At 43.2% G+C, this 26,483-nt stretch overlaps 1 protein-coding gene across 1 annotated transcript in view; it reads right to left on the minus strand.

The window, feature by feature from the left end:
- The window catches only part of LOC143299616 (A disintegrin and metalloproteinase with thrombospondin motifs 9-like), a 79,421-nt gene that overhangs the window by 50,394 nt on the left and 2,544 nt on the right, over positions 1-26,483 (minus strand). The window contains exons 2-11 of the mRNA XM_076612910.1: positions 14,033-14,116; positions 11,551-11,678; positions 10,837-10,877; positions 10,030-10,135; positions 7,532-7,693; positions 6,232-6,382; positions 5,097-5,210; positions 3,725-3,873; positions 2,763-2,826; positions 1,386-1,500 (exon numbers count right to left, since the gene is read on the minus strand). Of these exons, the coding sequence (XP_076469025.1) occupies positions 1,386-1,500; positions 2,763-2,826; positions 3,725-3,873; positions 5,097-5,210; positions 6,232-6,382; positions 7,532-7,693; positions 10,030-10,135; positions 10,837-10,877; positions 11,551-11,678; positions 14,033-14,116 (1,114 nt within the window). The remainder of the gene's footprint in view (positions 1-1,385; positions 1,501-2,762; positions 2,827-3,724; positions 3,874-5,096; positions 5,211-6,231; positions 6,383-7,531; positions 7,694-10,029; positions 10,136-10,836; positions 10,878-11,550; positions 11,679-14,032; positions 14,117-26,483) is intronic.

Below are 26,483 nucleotides of genomic sequence, written 5' to 3' on the forward strand. Positions count from 1 at the left end.
TGAGTACATTCTGAATAAGGCAGTAGATAAACAAAGAAATGGATAAAGAAATCAATGAGTAAGTCCTGAATAAGGCAGTAGATAAACAAAGAAATGGATAAAGAAACCAATAAGTTCTGAATAAGGCAGTAGATAAACAAAGAAATGGATAAAGAAATCAATGAGTAAGTTCTGAATAAGGCAGTAGATAAATAAAGAAATGGATAATCAATCAATAAGTCAATGAAGTAAAGATTGAAATGAATGAATTAATGAATAATTAATTCAGCTGAAAAGAAATGAACACATAAAACAAGGAATAATTCAGCTGATTAGTAAATAAGGAAATTAAGAATGAAAACAATGAGTAAGTTTATAAGTAAGTAAATGACAGGTGCTGTGGCCAAATGGTTAGTGCAGTGGATTCTCTTGCCCATGTTTCCTGAGTTTGATCCCCGATTTCAGTGCACCTGCTGAATAAGGGGTAGATATTTTTCAAATCTCCCAGGTCAACGCATCTGCAGACCTGCTTGTGCCTGAACCCCCTTCATGTGTATACACATGCAAAACATCAAATATGCACAATAAAGAAATCTGTAATCTATGTCAGCATTCGGTGGCTAAGGAAACAGTAATATATTCAGCCTGCACACCCCCAATAATGAAGTATGGCTGATTATTTGGTGGGGTAAAAACGGTCATATATGTAACAATACCAGTGAACATGGGAGTTGCAGCTTAAGAATGAAGAAGAAAAAGTGAGCAACTAAATAAGCAGATAAATAAATAATAAAACAGATGAGCCAGTGTACAGGCATGCACTAAAATACATTTGCATTTACCTATCATACACATTCAACAACATGTAACTGATTAATATGCTTTCGATACAGTGAAAGGTACAGAAGCAGAGTAGTTAAAGCATTTGACTATCAATCTGAAGGTCCTGGGTTAGAATTCTGGTTGTGGCACCTGGCAGGTTAAGGGTGGAGATTTTTCTGATTTCTTAGATCAACAGATATGCAGTCCTACTAGTGCCTGAACCTCCTTTGGCTGGATATACATGCAGAAGATGAGATACATGCATGCTAAAGATCTTGTAATCTATGTTAATGTTCAATTTTAGGAACAAAACAAACATACACACACATATACACGTACACAAACAGAAAGTAGAATAACCCTGTGCCTTCATGGCAATTATACACACCATGCATTGTTCTTTGAAACATGTGAAGATGTTAGAATAACGAATCTTGTTTCCTGACTGCCAGACACAGGAAAAGAAACAAATCTAAAAACATTCCCTTTCAAGCAGTCTCCACACGATTTAGGCACTCAGTTCCATATCTATATTCAATGGACCCACACCTATTTCTTCCATGCATGTTTGTGTTGTGCCTTACTTCCAGAATACTTGGGAACCCATTTGGAATGCGGTGGCAGACTGTTGAGGGGGACTTTGTCATTGAATGCGGCGCACTGCTGAATCCGAAAGTCCTGGCTTCCAGCGGGGCATAGCTGCAACAACATCACAACAGGTGTGAAGCAAGTTGATTAAGCCTGCAAAAGAGACGTATGAATTGGTTTTCATCAACTAATCATCAAATATTTATTACATATCCCAATGTTTTTTACCATCAGAAACAGATGATGTAAAAATCTGGAACTGAAAATTTCACGAACACAGTATATCATTACTTTTTTTTTTTTATTCAGAGTGACCGTGACAATCATCAAAGGTGTGAAGCAAATTAATCAAGTTTTTTTAAAGAGAAGTAGCGATTGATCATGACCCACTGATCATCAAATATTAAATACATATCTTGAGGTTTTACCATCAGGAACAGATGATGTAAAAATCCAGAACTAAAATTTTCAGGAACACTATATAATTGTTCTCTTTTGATTCAATGTGACTGTGACAATCATTACAGCCATCACAGACTGATGGAGAATTTGCACTTTCTTAGAGTGCACAAAATGAAGTTCTCCCTATTCTGCTCTTGTTGCGAACATATGGACCACTCATTGTATTCTTCCCTGTACGTCTGGTGGTGTCAATTTTATTTTGTTTTTGTGTGGTGAGGTATGCGTTCCATTTTCTTCATCAGTCTCAGAACATTCTTTGGGACAGCTAACCATCTTTCCAGTTCAGTGCACTTTATCTTGACTTCTGCTCTTCTGTAGCCCATGAGGGCCTTACATGTATGTTCACACTGTTTGAGTTACAACTTCCCATCTGCTGTCATGTTGGTTTTCCTGTAAAAAAACCCAACCAAACCCTCATTCATTTTTTTTTTCTGTATCCATAGCTGTTACAACCAGAATTGGCATTGACTTTTATGTTCTTTTCCATAACAAATACAACTATATGGAAATGGTATGTATGTATGTAAGTGTAGAACAGGACAGTACAATACACAACAGTGCAACAGAGTACAAAACAGTTCTGAAGAGTGCAGTGGGGAAAAAAAAGAGAGATACACTAGGAATGCACAACAATGTCAGTGGAGCTTTCACACCTTTTGTTTCTGTTGTTTCACTTTCTTTAGGTGCATGAACCTTAAGAATGAGACCCTAAAAAGACCAAAAAAACGTGCACCAAGTCAGAAGCCTGTGATGCAGAAACCTCCATCAACTCTCTGGGCTTCTCTCCCTTTGTACTGACTTCTTCTTTTATCTGTGATAAAATACAAAGGAAAGAGAACAGACTGTCATGACATACAGACCTTGTATTTCCTTTGAAATGAGGAAAGGCAGCGTCATCATGCAGTACATACCTGAGTGTTACATGATTTGTACTGTACTCTTCGTCCCAAACAGTATCGACCTCCGTTGGATGGACTGCACACACACACACACATAAATATATATAACAACAATGACAACAACACAAATATGTATATGCACACACACACACACATAAACACACACACACACACAAACACACACACACACAAACACGCAAACACACATAATCAAACATGCACATACACACACAACTAATCAACGTTAGTCGTAATCTTATGAACACCATTCTATCAACTAAAAAAAAGAAAAGGTCCTTTCACAGAACAGAAGAGAATTTACACATAAATTGGATCACACATATTCACACATCCACCTACCCCCCACATTCAACTTATCAAATCTAGACGAGAGATGCATTCACTGAAACAACATTCTCCTTTAAATGAAAACTAAGAAAAAGAAAACTTTCAAAAGTACAAACAGAATAAAAATGATTCCATTTATAAACACTCAGAGAAGAGAAAACCTTCCTTGATAGAATTTTAAAAAAAGAAGTTTTGCAGGAAAATGTTGACAATTTTACTTACATCAGAGTTACTGATACCAATAAAAGTGGAGCGTCTGATTAAAAAACAAAACAAAAGCAAAAAAAAACAACAGAAGACTCTCAAATGACTGTCACATTTGTATTGTTTTGTCTTTTTTTTTTAAAAAAAAGAAAAGAAAAAAGGTTTTGCTGGAAAACCTCAATAATTTTATTATATCAGCAGTATTGATACCAATAAAAGTAGTGTGTCTGATTTAAAAAAAAAAACAAAAAAAAACACTCACTCAAAGAGGACATGCATGTATACTGGAAAAAACAAAAAAACCCACTTTTTCTTGCATCGATGTTACTGATACAAAGAAAAGTACTAAATCTGATTTAAAAAAGAAGAAAGAAAAACAAACGAAAAAAACAACAAGAACAAAGTAAAGGGCAAGCACTCACAGAGGACTGTCACACTTGCGTGTTTTGTGTTTGACCCCTCCCCCACAGGTGCGTGAACAAGGGCCGTACTTGGTCCACTGTCCCCACCCGCCGTTGGTCGGCTTGGCCACTTGTTGGGGGATCAGCACACACTTGCCCTGCTTGCAGTACTGCACACACACACACACACACACACACCACCATCGTTAACCCTTTGGTCACTGTAGTTGCCACTTGGTGACTTGCAAGGAGAATGCTGCTGGCAACGGTCGGCGACTTGAGCATTAGAGTTAACAAACTTGCACTACTCTTTAATAAATAACACCAAACTTAGTCAGCACTTCTGCCACATGTACCGGAAACATCCTTCTCATTGTTGAACTAACTCTCATGCGGTTTGGAGCAATTTTCAGCAGCTTTTTTAAAACTTAGTTTGAACAATGGCGAATTCTTGAACCAGTTCAACATTATAACCAGCAGTCTGGCTTTAGACCACGCTATATAGGACAGCAAGCTGCAAGTCTAATTAAATGTCAGTTGGCAGAAAATGATTTAACTGATGACAGTGACAGTGGAGACGAGTTCATGCCACATGGCAGTGAAAAAAAACAAGTACCCCACATTCCCACTGGCTGCTCTGCTGCACAGCCAGTTTTCAGCTGTACTGGCAGCTGTTAGCAGCAGCTTGAACATAGCTGGCGATGTTAGGGTTAAAGGTTCAAGGGTTTGAGGTCCCAAAGCCTTTTATGGCCATCTGGGCAGTAAATTCATATTACCCATGTCTACACCTTGATCTATGAAGGTGGGGTCTTATCCTCTCCTGCCATCTTTAACCAAAGTCAGGTATCCATTCACACCTGGATGGAGTGAGGAAAATCAGAATTAAGTGCCTTTCCCAAGGAAACAACACCTTGCCAAAACAGAGCATCGAACTCTAACCAATTCAGCCACAGTGCATCAAAGGTGCGGTGATGAAAATGAAAGAAGATTGCCGAGTCTATAAAACTTACAAACGGCGAAAGTCTATAAAACCATAGGTCTTATTCTCGTTGATAGCAAGTGTCTACATTTCAAACCAAAGTTCATTCTACCATCATCAAAGTTTTGTTCTGTCAGCTATTTTGGTTTTAGCACATCAAAAAAGTTTGTTCCATCATAAACATCCACAGATACACTACATATTCATTTATAGAGTTCAAAGGGTTATTATCTATTTCGAGTGAACTGACTAAATTATTGTCATTTCACTGCAGAAAATGTTGTTCATGCAAAATTAGGAAGAAGCAAAGACCTAAATGCAAACACACACACACACACGCACACTTACACACACATACACCACAGACACACACACACAGACACAAACAGAATCAGCCCAGTCAGCACACATTACCTTGTCATGTGCACAGCGAGTGCCATCAGCCCAGGGCATGTGCTGAGTGCGACATCCAGAGCTGGGGGAGTCTGTTTTGTTGGTGCACCACAGGCGCTCACATGTCGGGTAGTTCTGGTCAACACAACAGGCATCACAACCAACATCACATTTTCTTCCATTGGTCTTCAGGCATCTCGACCAACATTAAATTTTCTCTCATTTACACACAGAAACAGTTCATAACACAAAAACGGAACCTCTCATCTCTAAATATGAACACTGGCAAACCAGATCCAATTAATTCTGCCACGTACATATTCACTGGCAATGTGTTTAGAAATTCTTTCTATCAAAAAAGGCCCAAATACTCCAAACTAAAACAATTTCAATATATTTCAATGTTAAGGTGTATATCATATGTGCATGTTTGAATTGGGATGGACACTTTCCACATCAAATTCAAGCCCAGACAGTCGAGACAGCAGCTGCTTTCACAGCTGTTCTGAGGGTCAGTCAGACATTATCTATAACATATGTACAAATATTATACCATGTTGAAAAATATCTGTTAGCAAACATCTGAATGTGTGAGTTAATGATGGGGATGGTGGGAAAAGACTGCCCACAGGATTCCTGAATGTGTAGAGACAGGGGCAGGAGAGGAGAGGTGGAGGGGAATGTATGTGCACTAACAATCTTACTAGATAACTGACAAACTCTCTCTCTATATATATACAAAAGTTAGATAGATATAAAATGTATACTGATGGATACCATGGATGTTTGACAGCATGATGTTGTAATGAGACATCTTTTTTTTGGGGGGGAGAGTAAAACACAGATTTGCTGGAACCTTGATGTAATGAAAAGAAAAACAGAATTCCTGAGTTGTTAATTTTGTTAATTTTTGTAACCATTTGCTCCCCCCCATTCTCCCCGCCCCACACACACCCCCCACCCCATCCCGCTCCCCCCCATACTCGTTAACTGTTAGCGCTCAGGATCCCTGTGCTAAAGAGGCAGAGCGCATTATGAATACCCATTGTTTTCATTAATATCATTAAAGGTTAAAAACAAAAAAGAATGAAAAGTTGCAACATAAGAACAACAGCATTGCACAACAAAAGGAACAGCAGCAGAGACATAGCAGTACCATGTAGGGACAGAGTCCGTAACCGTGGCCAAAGACGAACTGACACTGTCGGTCGGCACTGTAGAGCCAGCCAGGCCGCTGGTAGGACTTGATGAGGTTGTTCCAGGTGTCCACCTTCACTGGGTCCCTCAGGCACTCCGCTAGACCTGCACTGCACAGGCATCACCCTGTCATCATCACCGCTCCACAACACATGCTCTCCTCATCACCATGCTCATCGCCTCATCACCACACTCACCTCATCATCACTCACCTTATCATACTCACAACTTAAACTCCTACTGGGGCATGGAAGATTACAACATTGTTTAACAAATATGCCCAACTTGAGAAAACAGGCAAACTGTAAAGTTAAAAAATTTGTTGAAAACATTTCCCAATTTTATAAACTTAATTTCCATTGAACACATGGGTAAAAAAAACAACCCCTTTGAGCAGATGTCAGACTTATTCAACTATCAAAAGGGATCTGTGGGCCATGATAATGTGCTTGTGTTGTAAGCCTGATATTCACTGTGAAGAGGAAGGCTAGGCTGTGTTGAGGTGTGGCAAGTCTGCCGTGCAATTCAACTCAAACTTACACACACACTCTATGCTAAAACCTCGTTACTGAAACACACACACATATTCCCCTGCACACACACACACTCCTTACACACTTTGTCACTGAAACGCACACATGCGCCCATGCATGCACGCACGCGAACACAACACACTCTACTAAAAACACCACAATGAACCAGCATACACACACACACACACACACACACACACACAACACTACAAAAACACCACAATGAACCAGCACACACACACACACACACATACACACACAACACTACAACAACACCACAATGAACCAGCACCCACACACACACAAAAATCACACAACACTACAAAAAACACCACAATGAGCCAAAACACACACACACACACACAAACACACACATACAAACACATTCAACAAAAAAACACCTCAATGAACACAACACACACACACACACACATACACACACAACACTACAACAACACCACAATGAACCAGCACCCACACACACACATACACACACAACACTACAAAAAACACCACAATGAGCCAAAACACACACACACACACACAAACACACACATACAAACACATTCAACAAAAAAACACCTCAATGAACACAACACACACACACACACAAACATACACACTCTGCAAAAAAAACCACACCTCAATGAACCAGCACACACACAGACACATACAGACACACACACATCCACACTCACCCACACCCACACAACCATGACCACCTACTCAATGAACTCGGTCATGAGGTAGGAGCTGCAGGCCGACCAGTCCCAGGGGTTGGAGTTGGCGTCCAGGGTAGGGGCCATCACATGGTAGCGCTTACCTCCCCTGCCTGGCTGCATGAACTGCTTGCACTGATTGTCGTCGTCATCATGGGGCAAGTTGAAACTGAAACAATGGTAACCAAGTCCACTGTGTGACACAGGTTCAAATCTCAGTTCAAATCAAGCTGAAACTGAAACAACAATAACCAAGTCCGCTGTGTAACACAGGTTCAAATCTCAGTTCAAATCAAGTTGAAACTGAAACAACGATAACCAAATCCGCTGTGTGACACAGGCTCAAATCTCAGTTCAAATCAAGTTGAAACTGAAACAACCATTACCAAGTTTGCTGTTTGACACAGGTTCAAATCTCAGTTCAAATCAAGCTGAAACTGAAACAACCATTACCAAGTTTGCTGTTTGACACAGGTTCAAATCTCAGTTCAAATCAAGTTGAAACTGAAACAACCATTACCAAGTTTGCTGTTTGACACAGGTTCAAATCTCAGTTCAAATCAAGTTGAAACTGAAACAACCATTACCAAGTTTGCTGTTTGACACAGGTTCAAATCTCAGTTCAAATCAAGTTGAAACTGAAACAACCATTACCAAGTTTGCTGTTTGACACAGGTTCAAATCTCAGTTCAAATCAAGTTGAAACTGAAACAACCATTACCAAGTTTGCTGTTTGACACAGGTTCAAATCTCAGTTCAAATCAAGTTGAAACTGAAACAACGATAACCAAATCCGCTGTGTGACACAGGTTCAAATCTCAGTTCAAATCAAGTTGAAACTGAAACAACAATAACCAAGTCCGCTGTGTAACACAGGTTCAAATCTCAGTTCAAATCAAGTTGAAACTGAAACAACGATAACCAAATCCGCTGTGTGACACAGGCTCAAATCTCAGTTCAAATCAAGTTGAAACTGAAACAACGATAACCAAGTCCGCTGTGTGACACAGCTCAAAATCTCAGTTTGAGTCAAATCGAATCTTGCTGCTTACAGTCCAGCCGACTGCAAATGGTGCAATTTCGTGAATGAATAACTGTCAGAGCTTAAAACCAGTCAAACAGAACACAAAGTTAAAAGGTTGATTAAAACAACATTAAAAAGACCAATTCACTCACACCTTGCTCAATCTGCGTGAAATTTAAATCAAGAATCTCAGTTCTAGGTTAACATGGTCAGTAACTGTAAATAAGAAGTAACATATTCACACATACTATGACAATGTGTGGTGATAAAAATATTATATTAGTGTTGCTGTTGTTGTTTTCATGTAAAGAGGGAATTTTTGACAAAGTCAGAAAGTGTTCAACTGCTCCTTAATAAAAGAATTTACATGGAGATTTTTAAATGCTGTTAATAGGAAAGAAGAAAGAGACAGAGAAGAGAGCAAGGGGAATGGAAAGAGGGAAAGAAACACACACACACTCTCTCTCTCTCTCTCAAAAACTCACTCCCAGACACATACACATACATACATGCCATAACCCCAATCATGCACACCAGAAAGGAAACAGGCACAATGTTCCATATCAAACAAGACAAAAAATACATGCACACTCCTCCCCCCCCCCCCCCTCCCCCCCCCCCCACCCCCACCCAACCACCACATACAAGCTGCCTATTGGAAACAGAGGAGACAGAGGAGGGAAAGAGGGACACAGATAACAGCAATCAGTTTGGCTTTAAAATCAAAACATCAACAATTCATCAGCGAGGATGAAAGCAAAGACTTCCCAAAAGCTAACAAGACCTCAAACGACTCCATCATTAACTAATTGTCTGAGAGGAAAGTGGCTGCCACAATGAAAGTGAATGAGTTTTCAATAATGGCAGTTATCTTCGTTTATCAGTTTGCCATCAAGTGCTTGTGATAATGCGGATGTGCAAAATACTGAAGATGTCTTGATAAATGCAATCACATTCTTTTGATGCAAACACTGAATTCTTCTGATGATGGAAACTTGGTTAACATCTTCAGGAATTGATGAGATTCTCAACAACAACAAAAAAGAAAAAAAAAGAAGAAAAAGATAACAAAAAGCTACTTGTGTTTATGTCACTGAAAGTAGAGGATGAAGAAAACACAATCTGCAGTGCTGGTGAGATTTTAAGATACGTGTACAAATGTGACACTGTTCAAATTCTGATGCTCTGGTGGTGAAAAATGTTAGAAAGATAAAGACATTAGCACAGCAAAATGAAAAATTGGAGAAAAAGGTAAGGATAGATGGAGAGATAGGGTAAGGCAGGAGAGAGAGAGTGGGGAAGAGACAGAGACAGGTAGACAAAGAAACACACACACACACACACACACACACACACACACACACACACACACACACACACACCGAAACACTGATGAAACACAGAGCAAGTGAGCAAGAGCAATCCAGTGTACAAAAAAAAAAATTTCTTTAAAGAAAAAAAAAAAGCAAGTATGTACTCACACATGTCCCAATTCATGAGCGATAGTGAAAGCAGAACTGAGGCCATTGTCTTCAATAATGGAACAACTTCTCAGGGGATCACAGATAGTGCCTAGCTCAGCCAGACCTGCAACACAAACACCTTGATTTGTCAGATGACAGAGGACAAGAAATGCAACGAAAAGAAAAAACAAAACGATAATTCATTTTAAAAGGGTAAAGGAATGAGCACAGTATGCTTTTTTTGTTGTTGGTTTATCTAGCCCCCTGGCTGAAGAAAAATGAAAGAGAAGTGTGAAAGCCAAATGATCACAACAGCATAATATATGAAATTACATATATGCATGCACAAATCATTACATGCATGGATACATAAAATGCAATAAAACCTTGAATAAAGAATTGTGGTGGAGACAGAGTAAGAAAGAATGAGAGAGAGAGAGAGGAAAGAAGAAAATAAAGTGAAGGAGAATAAATAGGAAAGAGAAGAGAGAGAGAGAGAATGAGAGAGGATTGATTGGTTGGTTGATTGATTGAAAGGGCAGGAGAGGGAGGTGATGGGAGTGGAAGGAATATGTATGTACACCCACCCACCCACCTTTGACATAAAACAGGCTGATATCATATGACAGACAGAAGGATAGAAAAAGGGGTATGGGGTAATGAATGCACATATATGCATGTATGCGCGCGCGCACACACACACACACACACACATGCAACACAAACAGCTTGAAGTCAATTGTGATTATTGATTACATCAAGTGAGAAAAGTAAAGAGAAAGTGAAAAAGGAAGAATGACAACAAAGAGATGACACTGAACTTACCAAGAGTATCACATTTTCCTGGAGCTCTGCATATGTCTTTCCTGAAAACATCAAATTTGGCTCTGTATGCCTTGTACACAGTCAGCTCATGTACATAATTCTAATTGTCTATTATTTGTCTATTATTATATTATTAATAATATTTGCTTTCACACAGAGGCATCTTAAAATGACACACAAACATGTGTGCAGGCAAAATACATGTCTGTGCTCTCTTTCTCATTGACCAGAATCATTGCCTACCCAAATCACTTTCATGTAGGCATTCCAAGTGAATCTTGAATCTATGAAGTGAGATGCTTTGATGAACACAAAGTGTAATACAAATCAAATAAATGAACCAGAGTAAAATAAAAAAATAAAAAAATAAAAAAAATAAGATAAAAATCAACATAAACTAAACTAGGAAATAAAACTACCTTGCAGATTCTATGATGTCACTGCAATACTTCTTGTTAAAAAAACAACAACACAAAAAAAAAAAAAAAAAACCAAAAAAAACCCACTAAGCACATTGCTAAGTAGTAAGTATACTATATGAATGAAAGTGCGACCAGAACAATATTCTACATCAATTTTATAATGACAGAAAGAAAAAGACTGTGGTAGCTGAAGAAATAATCCTTTTTGGACCTGTTCCTCTGCCTTAATTCAGGTCCCATTATTGCATGTCTGATGGCATGATTTCTTCAGTTTGCCTCTGAAGCAACTCACCTTGTAACTAGAATGGCGGTGTCATGGTGTTTGACACTGTTATGATCATGATCATTTTGTTTGTGCTGCCATATGCAAAACTCCCGAAGTGTAGCAGCAGCACTGTAGGAGACATTAAATGGCATGTCCTGCACAAAAAACAACATACACTAAGATCATTTTGATCGAGAGACATAAAGATCTACCAGTTCCATTCTGTACACAATCACATTTTTATGCTTGATCTTGTTTTCTTTATATAAAAATCTGATAAAAAGTATTTCATCAAATTACGACAATCACCTAAGTACAATGAATCAATGAACAAATTCTGTATGAACTCGTGAAAATCTAGTCTAGTTTTAATGTCATATAAATTACACTTACAATTCCAGCAACAATAATAATTACATAACTTATACTGGTAAACTTCATGACTGGTAATGAATAAAAGGAATCAAACTAGGCAAAAATATTATACTTTTTACTGATATTTTTTTCAGTTCCATCCTAAAAATAAAAACGAGGCGATGATTCGAAAAGAATTATTGTCGTCTGAAGTGAGCGCCATTCAATGGACCCTATAAAGGGAAACTACTTCGGAAGCAAATTTCCAGACGGGACTCGACGCGATAATTTCCCTTCGACCACTGAGACTACAGTTTGCACATGAGCACGGAGTTCCTGCAAGTCGCTGAGTCCTAAACAAGCCGAAGGGTCCCTTACCATTCATGTAAAAATGAAAATGGAAAGAAGTAGGGAAGGAACGGAAAAAAAGATGAACTGGCAACTAAATAAGACAGCGCAGACATCCCCCCATCCCAATATCTCTGTAAGCACCCTCCTCCGCCTTCACTGTGACACGGCCGTTTCCCTCAGTGACGACAAAGAGGAGGGAAATGGGCGGAGAGGGACAGACGGGATGATACGATATACTGAGGTCCCTTGTGTGGTATGCGTCTACCGCACGTAAAAGAATCCACTGCAACAAGAGAGTTATATATCCCTGGCAAACGTGCTGCGCAATCAGTCCACTCAAATGTACATGTGTGTCTAGTGCTGGAGTGTGTTTGTGTGTGTGTCCAGTGCTGGAGTGTGTGTGTGTGTGTGTGTGTGTGTGACTGAAGCCTGAATAAATGAAATAGCAAAACAATGATTGATTAGTGGCTGTCAGTCGCTGGCTCTACTCAGGCAGGCAGGCAGCATATTGTGCAAACCAGTGACAGTGCATAAAGCGCTTTGACTGAGCTTGATCTCCGGCCGTGTGGACAGGCGCTACATAAGTATCAATGATAATGATTAGAATAATTCTTCCCATCAACACTGATGTACCGGATTGCCTATTATACATAGATCATTGACGCGATTGCATAATATTCTGCGGAGAACATAACACGTAAGCGATACAAATAGGGACAGCACGGTTTAAATTTTACGTATAGCCGGCCATTGTATCACAGATTGACATAAGTTTACAATTTACATTTGGGCCAACAGCAAAGTGAGAGCTGTATTATCAATGGTTTCTCCAGTCAATGGGAAATCATTTACAGCTTTTCTCAAACTAGGAGGCAAAATTGCACTGGCTCTTAGTGCTGCAGCCTTTTGGGCTGGTTGGCCTTTGCCGGGGAACCATCCCAACGCTGACTGTCCTAAAACCCTCTTGGCTGAGAGAGTGGGGATGTAACCTGGGCGAGACACTCTCCACTATAATCAAATTCTAGCCCAAATGGTCGGAACAGCAGTTGCCTCCTCTGCTGTTCTGATGGTCAGAGTCCGGCGGACAGGACTGACTACCATATATATATATATATATATATATATATATATATATATATATATATATATATATATATAATAGCCGGCCATTGCCCCTCACGAAGGGATGTCAACACATGATCATTAAACAAAAACAATAATATTACACGACCACGTAATCAATAAACAAACTGAGTACCGTGTTTCACTGAAGTTAAGACATCAGAGCTAATCACAGTTTGAACGCTTTAAACTAAAATATTAACCTGGAAGAAAGACAGGGGAGAGAGAGAACGAACGAACGAACTAATCTTTTTAATGAGGGAAGTGGAATAAGCATACATATGCTTTTTTTTACATCCAGCCCTCAGGGCAAAAAGAAATGAAATCAAAATGTTCACAAGATAACAAAAGGTTATAGAAAAACATACATGAAATTCAAATACACTCAATTGCACAGTAGCATTTACAAGTACATAATCATAATACCTGCATTAATGACAATAATGTATATGAATATGGTAATGAGAGAGATAGAGTGAGTGAGTGAGTGAGAGAGAGAAACAGAGGATGAATGAATGAATGAAGGAAGGAAGGAAGGAATAAATGAATGATAAATGACAGAGCGAGAAGAGAAGAGACAGACAGACAGACAGACAGACAGACAGAGAGACAGACAGAGACAGATACATAGAGAGGACAGACAGAGACAGACAGACAGACGGACAGACAAATGATAACTTACCGCTTCTGAATGAAATATTATGAACTTGACAACAACAACATTGATATAATTTCTTAAAGACGGATCTCTGTATATATTTCTGACCTGCAACACACAGAGAAAAAACAAACCAAGGTTTTAAAAATATGCAAAAGGAAAATGAACAACAACAACAGTTATAACTCAGAAGCATGCTCATACGTATGCAACTGGAATTCCATGGCGTTCTTACAACTCGTTTTCTGATAAAAACAACAACGACAACAACAACAACCGCTTTATTTACTGATGGAAATTATCACACACACACACACACACACACACACACACACACACACACACACACAGGCGAAATGTGTGCAGATGCGCATACCTCAGTTATAAACACCGAAAATAAAACATACTGTCCATCACTCTCTCTCACTCTCTCTCACTCCCTCTGTGTGTGTGTGTGTGTGTGTGCGCGCGCGCGTGCTCTTGCGAGCGTGCGTGTGTGCGCGTGTGTGTTTGCGTTAGCGCGCGCGTTGTGTCGCCTAAGTCGTTATCACTGAGTTCGGCCGCTAGCGAGCATGTGGACATGCGTTCACATGCATGCGTCAATGTGCACATGCCCTCCCGATAAGCGCCGGCGCTCGTGCGTATCCCATTTCGCCGTTCACACATCATTTACCAACACATGCAAGCCTGCAGAAAGAAAATTACGGAAAGAATGAAAGACAGACATAAAGGGAGAAAGAAAGGGAGAATGAAAAAAACAGAAAGAAAGAAAGAAAAGCTACACCGCCACGAATCACTTTGATGTTTGTCCGGCTGCGATAGCTGGGGTCTCGCCTAAACTATGCCACTGAAAAGGACGGCACGTTCAGTACGGTTAAGTGTGTGTGTGTGTGTGTGTGTGTGTGTGTGTGCACGATGACGAAGAAGAGGGGAGGGGTGGAATGGGAATGGGGGGTGTGGGTGTGGGGGGACTGAGATGTGAGGAAAGAGCCGCGAGGCCAGACACTGATTAATCAGTGACCAGAACGGCCTGATATGGATGGGGGAAGCAAGCAAGCGCGCGCACACACACACACAGAGGGCTCTCCTGAGCGGTATCTGTGAGAACCGGAAGTAATCAAAACACACTGGCCACCCACGTAAATAGGAGAAGGAAGAAAGGAAGAAGGGAAAGAGCCCGGGTGAGAAAACTGAGTGGGGGGGGGGGGGGAGATAGTGTGAAAAAATAAGAGAGGGGGACAGAGAGAGAGTGAGGGAGAGGGAGGGAGAGAGAGAGAGGAAGAGGAGACAGAGTGAGAGAGAGAGGGAGAGAGAGAGGGGGGAGGGAGAGAAAAAGAGAGAGGGAAAGAGAGACGGAGAGTGAGAGGAATGGAAATTGACCGAGACAGAGGAGAAAGAGAGAAAGAGAGAGAGAGAGAGAGAGTCATAACATGAAAAGAGAGAGAGAAGGGGATGGGGGCAAATGTTGAGACAGAGACAGAAAAACAGTGGCACAGAGAGAGAGAGAGAGAGAGAGAGAGAGAGAGAGCGTAGTAACACGAAAGGAGAGATAGAGGAGGGGGAGTGGGGGCAAATATAGAGATAGAGACAGAGAGAAAAACAAAGACACTGTTTTCTTTCTCTCCATCTGGCCCTCGCCTTCAAAAGGGAGCAACTGAAACTGGGGTGATATATATATATATATATATATATATATATATATATATATATATATATATATATATATATATATATATATATACATACATACTTGTCAACGAGTGCATGACTTTGTTTCAACGAGAAAAAAACAAAACAGATGCTTTATCATCGTCAGAAACAGAGAGGGAAGGATATCACAACATGATTCAAGGAGAATCATCACAAGTATTTGCCCTTCACCAGAGAGAGAGAGGCACAGAGAGAGAAGGAGATAAAGCGACGAGGTGGAGAGGCAGAGAGAGAGGGAGGGGGGGTAGATACGGAGAGAGAGAGAGAGAGAGAGAGAGAGAGAGAGAGATATATATATATATATATATATATATATGTACGGAGAGAGAGATAGATAGAGAGAGAGAGCGTCATAACACGAAGAGAGAAAGAGAGAGGGAGAACGAGAGAGAGAAAGAGAACGTGAAAAGCGAGAGAGAGACATGCAGGCCGACAGAGAGAGAGAGAGAGACAGACAGAAAGACACACAGAGAGAGGGTGTGGGCGAGAGAGAGAGAGAGGGGGGGGGGGGGGCGTGAGGAGGGGTAAGATGGATAGTCTAAGTTTACCGAAAGAATATGAGCATTAGAAAATAATATTTTGTCATTATGAGCAAACAGAAACTAGTGAATGTATATGATGTATTCACAATCTGGACAACAGTTTGAAGTAGTACACTGCCCTGGGATGCGTTCCTCAATAAGCGATGTTAGTAAGGTCCAACATCCTATTGGTAGAAAAAAAAAACACACCAACTTTTACCTCATGAATCCGATTAACGAACTTGGCAGGCTCTGGTTCTGTGTGTGCGTGTTTGTGTGTAACGGATGGTTATTTAGGGGTCAAAAAGGAGGGCGGCACTGCCCAATGAGGGGTCGGTGGGGTGGTGGTGGTAGGGGTAAGGTGAGCACTGAGCGATGTCTCGGCAGTGTCAGCCAATGCATACTGGTCTACTTCTGGTTCTGTTGCCAAAAAAGCCTTTGGGCAGCTGGCAGACATCTTGTGGGTCAGTGCTCGCCCCCTTTTCAGCACCACCATCTCTGTCTGTCTGCTTCAAAATACATATATATACATCGCGCACACACACACACACACACACACACACGCACATACACAGAGTGACACACACATACGTACGCATACACATACACAGAGGCAGACAGGTAGACAGGCAGACAGGCAGTAACAGAAAAAAACACACCAAACTTGATCTGAACCGTACGATTTCCACTTGGGCTTAAAAACTCACTGGCAAAGAAAGAACGTGAAAGTTTACGTGTCTTGATCAAGTAATAAAAAGATATTATTGCTTCCTGTCACACACACACACACACACACACTTCATTACTTCATCACACACACACACACACACTTCATTACTTCATCACACACACACACACACACACACACACACACACACAGTGACGGCCCTGGGCTGGGGTTTATCTATCACAGGTATTAATCTGTCTCTGTCAGGAAACACACATGCACACGCGCGCGCGCGCGCGCGTGCGTCCCCAGGGCAGTTTCTTCACTGGGTTACCAATGGAAACGATGCGCACGTTTTGATATTTTAGTTGACGTACACCTTGCACTCTGAAGGCATGCAATGCGTGTCGTAATAGACCTGAACTGCTGATGTTTCTTTTGATGTTTTGAACCGATAGACACACAGTCAACACGTGACAACCTCTCACCATACAGCAACGTTGTATTAGCTTTAGGTTCAAGTTGTAACAAGTGTACGGACCCAGGCTCAGACATAGTAACATTAATAACAGTAACAGTAGCAGCTGCAACAACAGCAACAGTAGCAGCAGTAACAACAGCAATTGTACGCAACAGCAGCAGCAGTAACAACAACAGCAACAGTAGTAACAACAATATGAACAACACTAACAACAGCAAGAGTAGGAAAAGTAGCAGTAGTAACATTAACAGCAGTAACAGCAATATCAGCAACAGTAGCAGTAGTAGCATTTATAGCAGTTACAACAATGTCAGCAACAGTAACAGTAGCAACATTAATAGCAACAACAGCAATATCAGCAACAGTAGCAGTAGTAACAGTAACAACAACGATAGCAACAGCAAGAGTAGCAGCAGTAACAACAGCAATAGCAGAAATAGCAGTAGCAGTTACAACAGCAATAACAGAAACAGTAGTAACAGTAACAACAACAGCAGTTGCAGTAACAGCAGCAACAGTAGCAGCATTAACAACAGCAATAGCACTGAGCAACACCGACAACAGCAACAGCTGCAGCAGTAACAACAACAGCAACGACAGCAACAATAGCAGCAACAGTAACAACAGAAATAGCAACATTAGCTAGGTGACACAGTAACAACAGCAATAGCAGAAACAGTAGCAACAGTGATAACAACAATAGCAGCAACACTGACAGAAAGATACCAGCAACAGTAGCAGCAGTAACAACACCAACAGCAGCAACAGTAGCAGCAGCAGTGTGTGGAACGATCTCTCCCCCCTCCCTCTGCCCGTCAAAGTGTTGGGGCATTAAGGTAACGAGCAGTGTTTCATCACCGCTCCTGGCCTGCAGCATTGCACTCCATTATCCCCCTTTACTAATGAACCGGGGGTGGGGGTGGGGGGCTCGGGGGGGAGAGGGGGGAGTGAGGGGGGGGGAGGAGGGGGGTGGATTGGTGGGGTGGGGTGGGGGTAGGGGTGGGTGGCATCTCCACGGGAAGAAAGAAAGAGCAAGGTGGGTGAGTGTCAGTGTGTGTGTGTGTATGTGTGTGTGTGTGAGAGAGAGAGAGAGAGAGAGAGAACGTCTGGACGAGAGTTCGTGCGCGGTGTGCGTGCGTGACGGCTATTATCTTATATTATCATGTCTGTATGTGTTCGGGAATGAAGAGATAGAAAGAGAGGAACATAAGCAATAGCAATAGTAACAACAGTGACAACAGCAACAATGAAGGATAGAGAAGAAGAAGAAGAAGAGAGAGAGGCAGAGAGGCACACACAGAGAGGAGGCACAGAGAGAGAGAGACAAAGCGAACGAGAGAGCGTTTGGGCGTGCGTTCGTGCGTATGAATGCGTGAAGGCTATATGTTTGTATGTGTTCGTGAATGAAGAGAGGGGAAGAGAGAGAGAGAGAGAGAGAGAGAGAGAGAGAGAGAGAGACAGACAGACAGACAGACAGACAGACAGACAGACAGACATAGAGACAGAGAGACAGAGAGAGAGGGAGACAGACAGACAGACAGACAGAGACAGAGAGAGAGAGAGAGAGAGAGAGAGCAGACACAGACAGGAGTCGATCACTCCTGTGCAAGTGCACAATTTGTTTCAGACGGTATTCCCCAAGACATGATAAAAAGGAAATCACAAATGCCCGTTGGAAGAACTGGGCCATAAAGATTGCATCAGATAATGAACGTTTGTTCTAATGAGCATGGCTGCTAACCTGAACAACGTCCTTTTCCGGGCTTCACAATATTCGACGAAGTGTTGTCATGTTATGTTTTGTTCGTTCATACTTGGCTTGCTTGTATTGTGATCTCTCCTGGCTTCCATCTATATATTCCGAAAAAAAAGGAAGCAATTACATGGAAATGGTCAGGAGGTTATTTGGCAGTCTCTCAACCAGCACAATCCACTCTATTCTCTTGTCGCACACACACACACACACACACACGCATTTCTCTCTCACACCCCACACCCCTCTCCTTCCCTCCATTCCCCTATCCCATGATACGCTCCGCTCATAAAGCGGAAATTTTTCAGAACGGGCAGCCAGAATAAACGAATTAATCATGTTTCCTGTGCCTCTCTCTCTCTCTCTCGCTCCCCCCAACACGACATTACCAGCACTTGAGGTCCAGCTCGTACGCACACACACACGCACACGCAAGCACACACGCACGCAGACGCACTCTCTCTCTCTCTCTCTCTCTCTCACACACACACACACACACACACACGCACACGCACATACAGAGAGAGAGAGAGAGAGAGAGAGAGGGAGGGAGGGAGAGCAGCAGCAGCAACAACAGCAGCTGTTAATGGTCCGGAAAAGAAAGCTGTCCGAACACGTGGTTGTAACACAGGTTCCTTTACCTGTGAGAACCATGTTGACGTTGGCTTCCGATCCTTTCTACCCTCCCCCCCCCTACCCCTCCTCTCTCTCTGTCTTTCTGTCTCTGTGTCTGTCTCTGTTATAACACCATGATCCGGCAGTGTTGTTAGAGAATTGCGGTCAAAAGATATATATCTTTACTGGAACGGTCGACATACCCCAGTTGGGTGATACTGTACACTTTGTGAAGTGTGATCAATGGTTTTCCCACTGCAGTGGGGAATTCATTTACAGCTTAGTCTTTTATGAAGGACTATGACTCTCAAACTAGGAGGCAAGACTGCGCTGGCTCTTAGTGCTGCAGCCTTGGGGGCCAGTTGGCCTTTGGGAACTATCCCCAACGCCGACTGTCCTAACACCCTCTTGGCCGGGACAGTGGGGGTGCAAGACACTCTTCACTATAATCATATTCTAGCCCATATAGTCAGAACAGTAGCTGCCTCTTCTGCTGTCCTCATGGTCAAAGTTGGGTGCTATAGCCGAATGGTTAAAGCGTTGGACTGTCAATCTGAGGGTCCCGGGTTCGAATTTCGGTGACGGCACCTGGTGGGTAAAGGGTAGAGATTTTTCCGATCTCCCTGGTCAACATATGTGCAGACCTGCTAGTGTCTGAACCCCCTTCGTGTGTATACGCACGCAGAAGATTAAATACGCACGTTAAAGATCCTGTAATCCATGCCACAGTTCGGTGGGTTATGGAAACAAGAACATACCCAGCATACACACCCCAGAAACCGGAGTATGGCTGCCTACATGGCGGGGTAAATAAAACAAAACGGCCATACACGTAAAATGTTACATGTCTGTCTGAGGGTGTATGTGTGCGCGCCTGAAATCTGAATGTCACAGGAAACGAATGATGAGCGCCCAGTGGTAGCCGTCAGTCGGTTCTGCCCAGGTAGGCAGCCTGTTGTGTAAATGACCCCGTGTTTGTAAAGCGCTTAGAGATTGGTCTCCGACCGAGGATTGGCGCTATATAAGTAAAGTATCAGTCGGACACAACTGACTACTGATCACACACTTGATCACGATATAAACCATCATTTTGTTGTTGCTTTGCTGTTTATGTACCTGCATATGTTTAATATGTTTTCTGATTAAAGATTTTCTTAAACCAACAAGTTATTGTCGCCATAGTACAGAGTGTTCTGTCTGTGAGAACTCCGTGCAGGTTCCGCAACAACATAAACCGCCATTTTGTTGTTGCTCAACTGTTCACGTGTAAATGTTTGATGTTTTCTGATTATAGATTTTGTTTAATCAACAATTATTGTCGCCATTGCACAGAGTGTTCGGTCATTGAGAACTGAGTGCAGGTACCAACAATGCAGTGCAGTGTACAGGGTCTTCTCTGTTGGCTGACCTCGTGGCGACCTGACAGTGATAGCCCTGTAGTGGGTTGCTGGAGCTGGGATTGCGACAGAACCACCCCATGCTGTGGTCCTTCTGTATGTGTGTGTGTGTGTGTGCGTGCGTGCGTGCGTGCGTGCGTGAGTACATACATCCAAATACCTACACACACGCCTGCTTGTCTGGCTGTCTATACACCCATCTCAATATCTGTCTGTCAGCATTTATTTTGTCTAAACGGTTTCTCAACCGCCGCAAACTTGTTTTTAAATCGGCATGACACAAGATATTAAGGGATCACAAAGACGGTCTGATCACCCAACCACACAGGCTTCAGGTGGTTCCTTCTCTTGATCCCTGCGCCGTGACTGTACATGAAGCCACCGGAGACTGTTGCGTGCCGCCAAGCGAATAAATAACATAATCACTTTACAGCACGGAGGGGGGAGAGAGAGGGGGGGAGAGAGAGAGAGAGAGATGGGGGAGGCAGAAAGAAAAAGAAAGGGTGGGTGGGGAGAGGGAGAGGACGTGAGAGAAAGAGAGAGGGGGGGGAGAGATGGAGGACAGGAGAAAGAGAGGGAGAAAGGGGGAAAGAGGGAGGAAGGGAGAGAGAGAGATGGGGTATGGGAGGAGAGAGCGAGAGAGAGAAGGGGGATGGAGGAATATATATATATATATATATATATAGAGAGAGAGAGAGAGAGAGGTGAGGGGGGGGGGTTGGGGGAGAGGGAGAGAGTAAAAGAGAGATATGGGTTGGGGGAGGGAGGTAGGGTTGGCGAGAGACAAAGAGAGAGAGAGAGAAGGGGTGAGGGAGGGACACAGAAAAAGAAAGGGAGGTTAAGGGAAGATGAGGGCGGGAGAGAGAGAGAGGAGGTGCGGGGAAAAGAGAGAGAGAGAGAGAGAGAGAGAGAGAGAGCAATATATGGAGGGGGAGGGAGGTAGGGTGGACAACACACACACACACACACACACACACACACACACACACACACACACACACAGAGAGAAACCAGAGAGAGAGAGACAGAGACAGAGAGACAACGAGAGAGAGAGAGAGAGAGAGAGAGAGACGTAGCAAAGGAGGGAGAGAGGGAGGGATACGCTGTATCGTCGCTGAACTTCTTTGAGGTCGGACCGAAGCTCGATTTTACGACACAGTATCACGCCATCGCATTCCCGCCCCATCCCCTACCCCATCACCCCAAGCCCCCCGCCCATGCCAGTCATACCCCAGGTGAGGTTTTCTTTCCCATGCAGACTAAGGAAGACTGGACTCCCGGCCTGGATCATGGACAGACTGATTGAACAACAAACTGTGGCCTGACCCACTGACTGACAGGTGAATTGATTGATTGGTTAGTTTGTTCAAAATACAGCGACAGCTGAGTAACTGTGGTTGCAAAGCCAGAGAGAATACGAGAACAGCAGAGACCTTTGCCCCCACGTGAAGGGGTGTGTACAGACTTCTTTAACAACAACAACAAAAAATCATGTCAGTGCCACTTCTCTCATTTTAAACGCTTTATACAAACGAAGACACATATTTTGGAGAGTATCAGCATTTGTAGATGACACCAATAACCTCAGTATAAAGCCATTTGGGTGTTCAGCAAAGCCAAAGAGACAGTGAGTGAGCCGCCTATAGCCCCCCACCACCACGCCCCCCCACCCCCATCCCCCTTCGAACCCACTAGCCCCCTCTCCCTACCCTGGAGTGGCAACCGCTTCCACGTTCTTCCAACGGAGAGTCCCCTGGAGATAGTCCACAGATCGACAGGAACTCACCCCCGAAAACGGTGTATGGCTGCCTATATGGCTGGGTAAAAAAAAGACGGTCATACACGTAAATCCACTCGTGCACATGTATACGACTGAACTTGAGAGAGTTGCAGCCCTCGAACGAAAGAAGAAGGCAGGAAATCGCCACAATGCTGGTTAGAGATGGAGAATCTCTTGGGATATTCCCGGATGGACATAGTTGTATTACTCTTCTTTTTTTGTTGTTGTCACAACAGATTTCTCTGTGTGAAATACGAGCTGCTCTCCCCCCAGGGAGAGCACGTCGCTACACTGACAGCGCCACCCTAGTTCCATAGTTGCAGATCTGCCGATGCCTGAACCCACTTCGTGTGCGCTCTGTGCACAGATGCAGATGAATGAATACATAATAAGCGCGTTGAGGGTTTCGTAAACGCTGTAGAACTGAGTTGAACGACCTATTTGGCTGATGACCCCCCTTTAGGTCAAGCTGTTCACGGCTGGAGGTGTTGGTTTCGTAAACCACTGATGTCTCTAGTGCTTGGTGATTATGGAAATACGTACGTTTCATATTCAACACGCACTGATCTTTCTCAAGTACAAGCCAATGCTTGCTTGCTTGAACGTGATGGAAAAGGGAGAGGGAGTGATGGGGGGCGGGGGGGGGACACAAGACAGAGACTGGGAAAGTGAGAAAGAAACAGAGAAGGAGTGAGGGAAAGAGGAGAGATGAGGGAGACAGAGAGAGAGAGAGAGAGAGAGAGAGAGAGAGAGAAAGGGGGAGGGGGGGGGCACATGACAGAGACTTGGAAAGAGAGAAAGACACAGAGAGGGAGTGAGATAAATAGACAGATAGATAGACAGAGAGAGAGAGTCGGATTGGGTACATGACAGAGACTGGGAAAGGGAGAAAGAAACAGAGAGAGTGAGGGAAAGAGGAGAGATGAAGGAGACAGAGACAGAGAGATAGAGAAACAGAGAGAGACAGAGAGAGAGAAAAAAAGACAGACACAGACAGACAGAGAGACACAGACAGACAGTCAGACAAAACAAACAGAGATTCCACCACGAAAGGGAATAATAACCACGGACACTTGTATCACTGATGATATGAACAAACTCCCAACAGATGTTTAACCGTCATAGAAAGTGACTCTTCTTCTCACCTTATACAAACCACAGTGTCTCCCAAGTCACCTCCAAGGAGAGAGAGAGAGAGAGAGAGAGAGAGAGAGAGAGAGACGAGGAGAGACAGAGAAAGAGAGATAGATAGACAGAGAGAAAGAGACAGAGAGAGAGAGAGACGGAGAGAGAGAGAGAAAGGGGGGGGGGAGCGTGGTAGACGGGGTGTGGGTGGGGGGCAGGGGGGGGGGGTGGAACAAAGAATCGACGCAGTCATGTGTGTGATATGTCGTGTACAAAAGGCATTTTGAGTCACTCGTTCATTCCTCCCTTCAAAGGGCCCGCTCCTAGGGTGGGAGACGAGAAAACACACACACACACACACGCGCGCGCGCGAACACACACACACATGGAGACACAAAACACACACACATATATACACACACACACATGGAGACAAAACACACACACACACACACATACACACACACACACACACACACACACACACACACACACACGCACACACACACACACACACACACACACGATCACCATGAACGCCACAGTGTCCATGTCAGAGGCAGTGACCCAGGACCAATTCAACGTCTCCGGTGCTTCATACATTAAGTTCTTTTCGCATGCGACCCAGACCGCAGCGAGTCCATTAATTAATGGAGGGCACGCGACTCAGCGAGGTCTTCGAACGTTGAGTCCTGGCTATAGCTCTGTCACTCTCTGCACACTTGTAATTACTCACGCCTCAAGACTGGTATTTTGTGGTCTAAACACAGCTGTATTATCAATGGTTTCTCCTTTGAAATGGGAAATCATTTACAGCTTAGTCTTTTGTGAAGGACTATGACTCTCAAACCAGGAGGCAAAATTGCGCTGGCTCTTAGTGCTGCAGCCTTGGGGGCTAGCTGGCCTTTGGGAACCATCCCAACGCTGACTGTCCAAAACCCCTCTTGTCCAGGAGAGTGGGGATGTAACTTGGGCAAGACACTCACCACTATAATCAAATTCTAGCCCACATAGCGGCCAAAGAGATCAGATGCAGTTATATCCTCTTTGACGCTGCCAGTTTCCGGTCCAGAACGACTCGAATCATCAATTTCTCCATCTTAATGACTTGTAATCTTACTCATTTATAGATAAGGCTAACACAGGTCTTCAAACACACACACACACACACACACACACACACACACACACACACACACATACGCGCGCGCGCGCGCGCGCACACACACACAAGCACTGTCATTTATATTCATCAAAACATTTTTATTGCTACCACTCCTTTTCCTCAGTTCCTCCCTCTCCTCTTCTCGGTCTTCTCTTTTTCTTTCACCCCCAACCCCCCTAACCCCCTCCCTCCATTTCCCCATCACTTCCATCTATTCTCTCTCTCCATTTCTCTCTGAAGAAACTACAACTCTCTCCTGTCCCCAAGAACAGTGTGTGTAGACTTTTAACTTCACCAAAAGCACAGACAGACAAACAGACAGACAGACAGGCAGGCAGACACCCTCAAACAGACACAGACACATAGACACACACACACACACACATACACACACACACACACACACAAGAAGAGTGTGTGTAGATCTTTACCTCACCAATACGAGACAGGTAGCACAGACAGACAGACAGACAGGCAGGCAGGCATGCCAGACACACACACATACACATACACATCAATGGGATGATATAAAATTTGCATTCCTGGCAGGGATGGTTATATAGCTAAGGTGAGAACGATTTACGAGCGATGGAACTGCAAGATAGAGGGCAGTGCCGACATAAACAGAGCGGCTCCCCCCCTCCCCTCACCATCAGCAAAACACGGATGCAAATCGGTCGCTCCCTTTCATCTCCCTGCGAAGAGATAAGACCAAGTAAGTTGGTCTCAAAGGCAGCGGTGAGAGAGAGAGGGTGTGGAGAGAGAGAGAGAGAAAGAGAGAGAGAGAAGGAGAGAGATAGACAAAGAGCGTGAGAGAGAGAAAGACAGAAAGAAAGATAAAGGGAAAAAGAGAGACAATGAGAGAGATACAGACAGACAGACAGACAGACAGACAAAGAGCGTGAGAACAAGAGAGAGGAGAACAGAGGCAGATATAATAAAATAAAAGAGAGAGAGAGAGCGATGGAGAAGAAACAGACGGAGAGGGAGACAGACAGAGTAAGAGGGAGAAAGAGAGAAAGAGACAGAGAGAGACAGACAGACAGACTGACAGAGAGAGAGAGAGAGAGAGAGAGAGAGAGAGAGAGAGAGAGAACACAGAAGTCAAAATAGAAAGATGGACGGGATAAGAGAGGGAAAAGGAGAGACAGAAACAGAAAGAGAGGGAGACAGACAGGCAATGAGATGGAGCGAGACATACTGAGAAAGAGAGAGAGGGGGGGGGCGGCGGAGAGAGACAGAAACAGAAAGAGAGGGAGAC

This window comes from Babylonia areolata, chromosome 25 (genome assembly GCF_041734735.1).
Source record: "Babylonia areolata isolate BAREFJ2019XMU chromosome 25, ASM4173473v1, whole genome shotgun sequence".
NCBI lineage: Eukaryota > Metazoa > Mollusca > Gastropoda > Neogastropoda > Buccinidae > Babylonia > Babylonia areolata.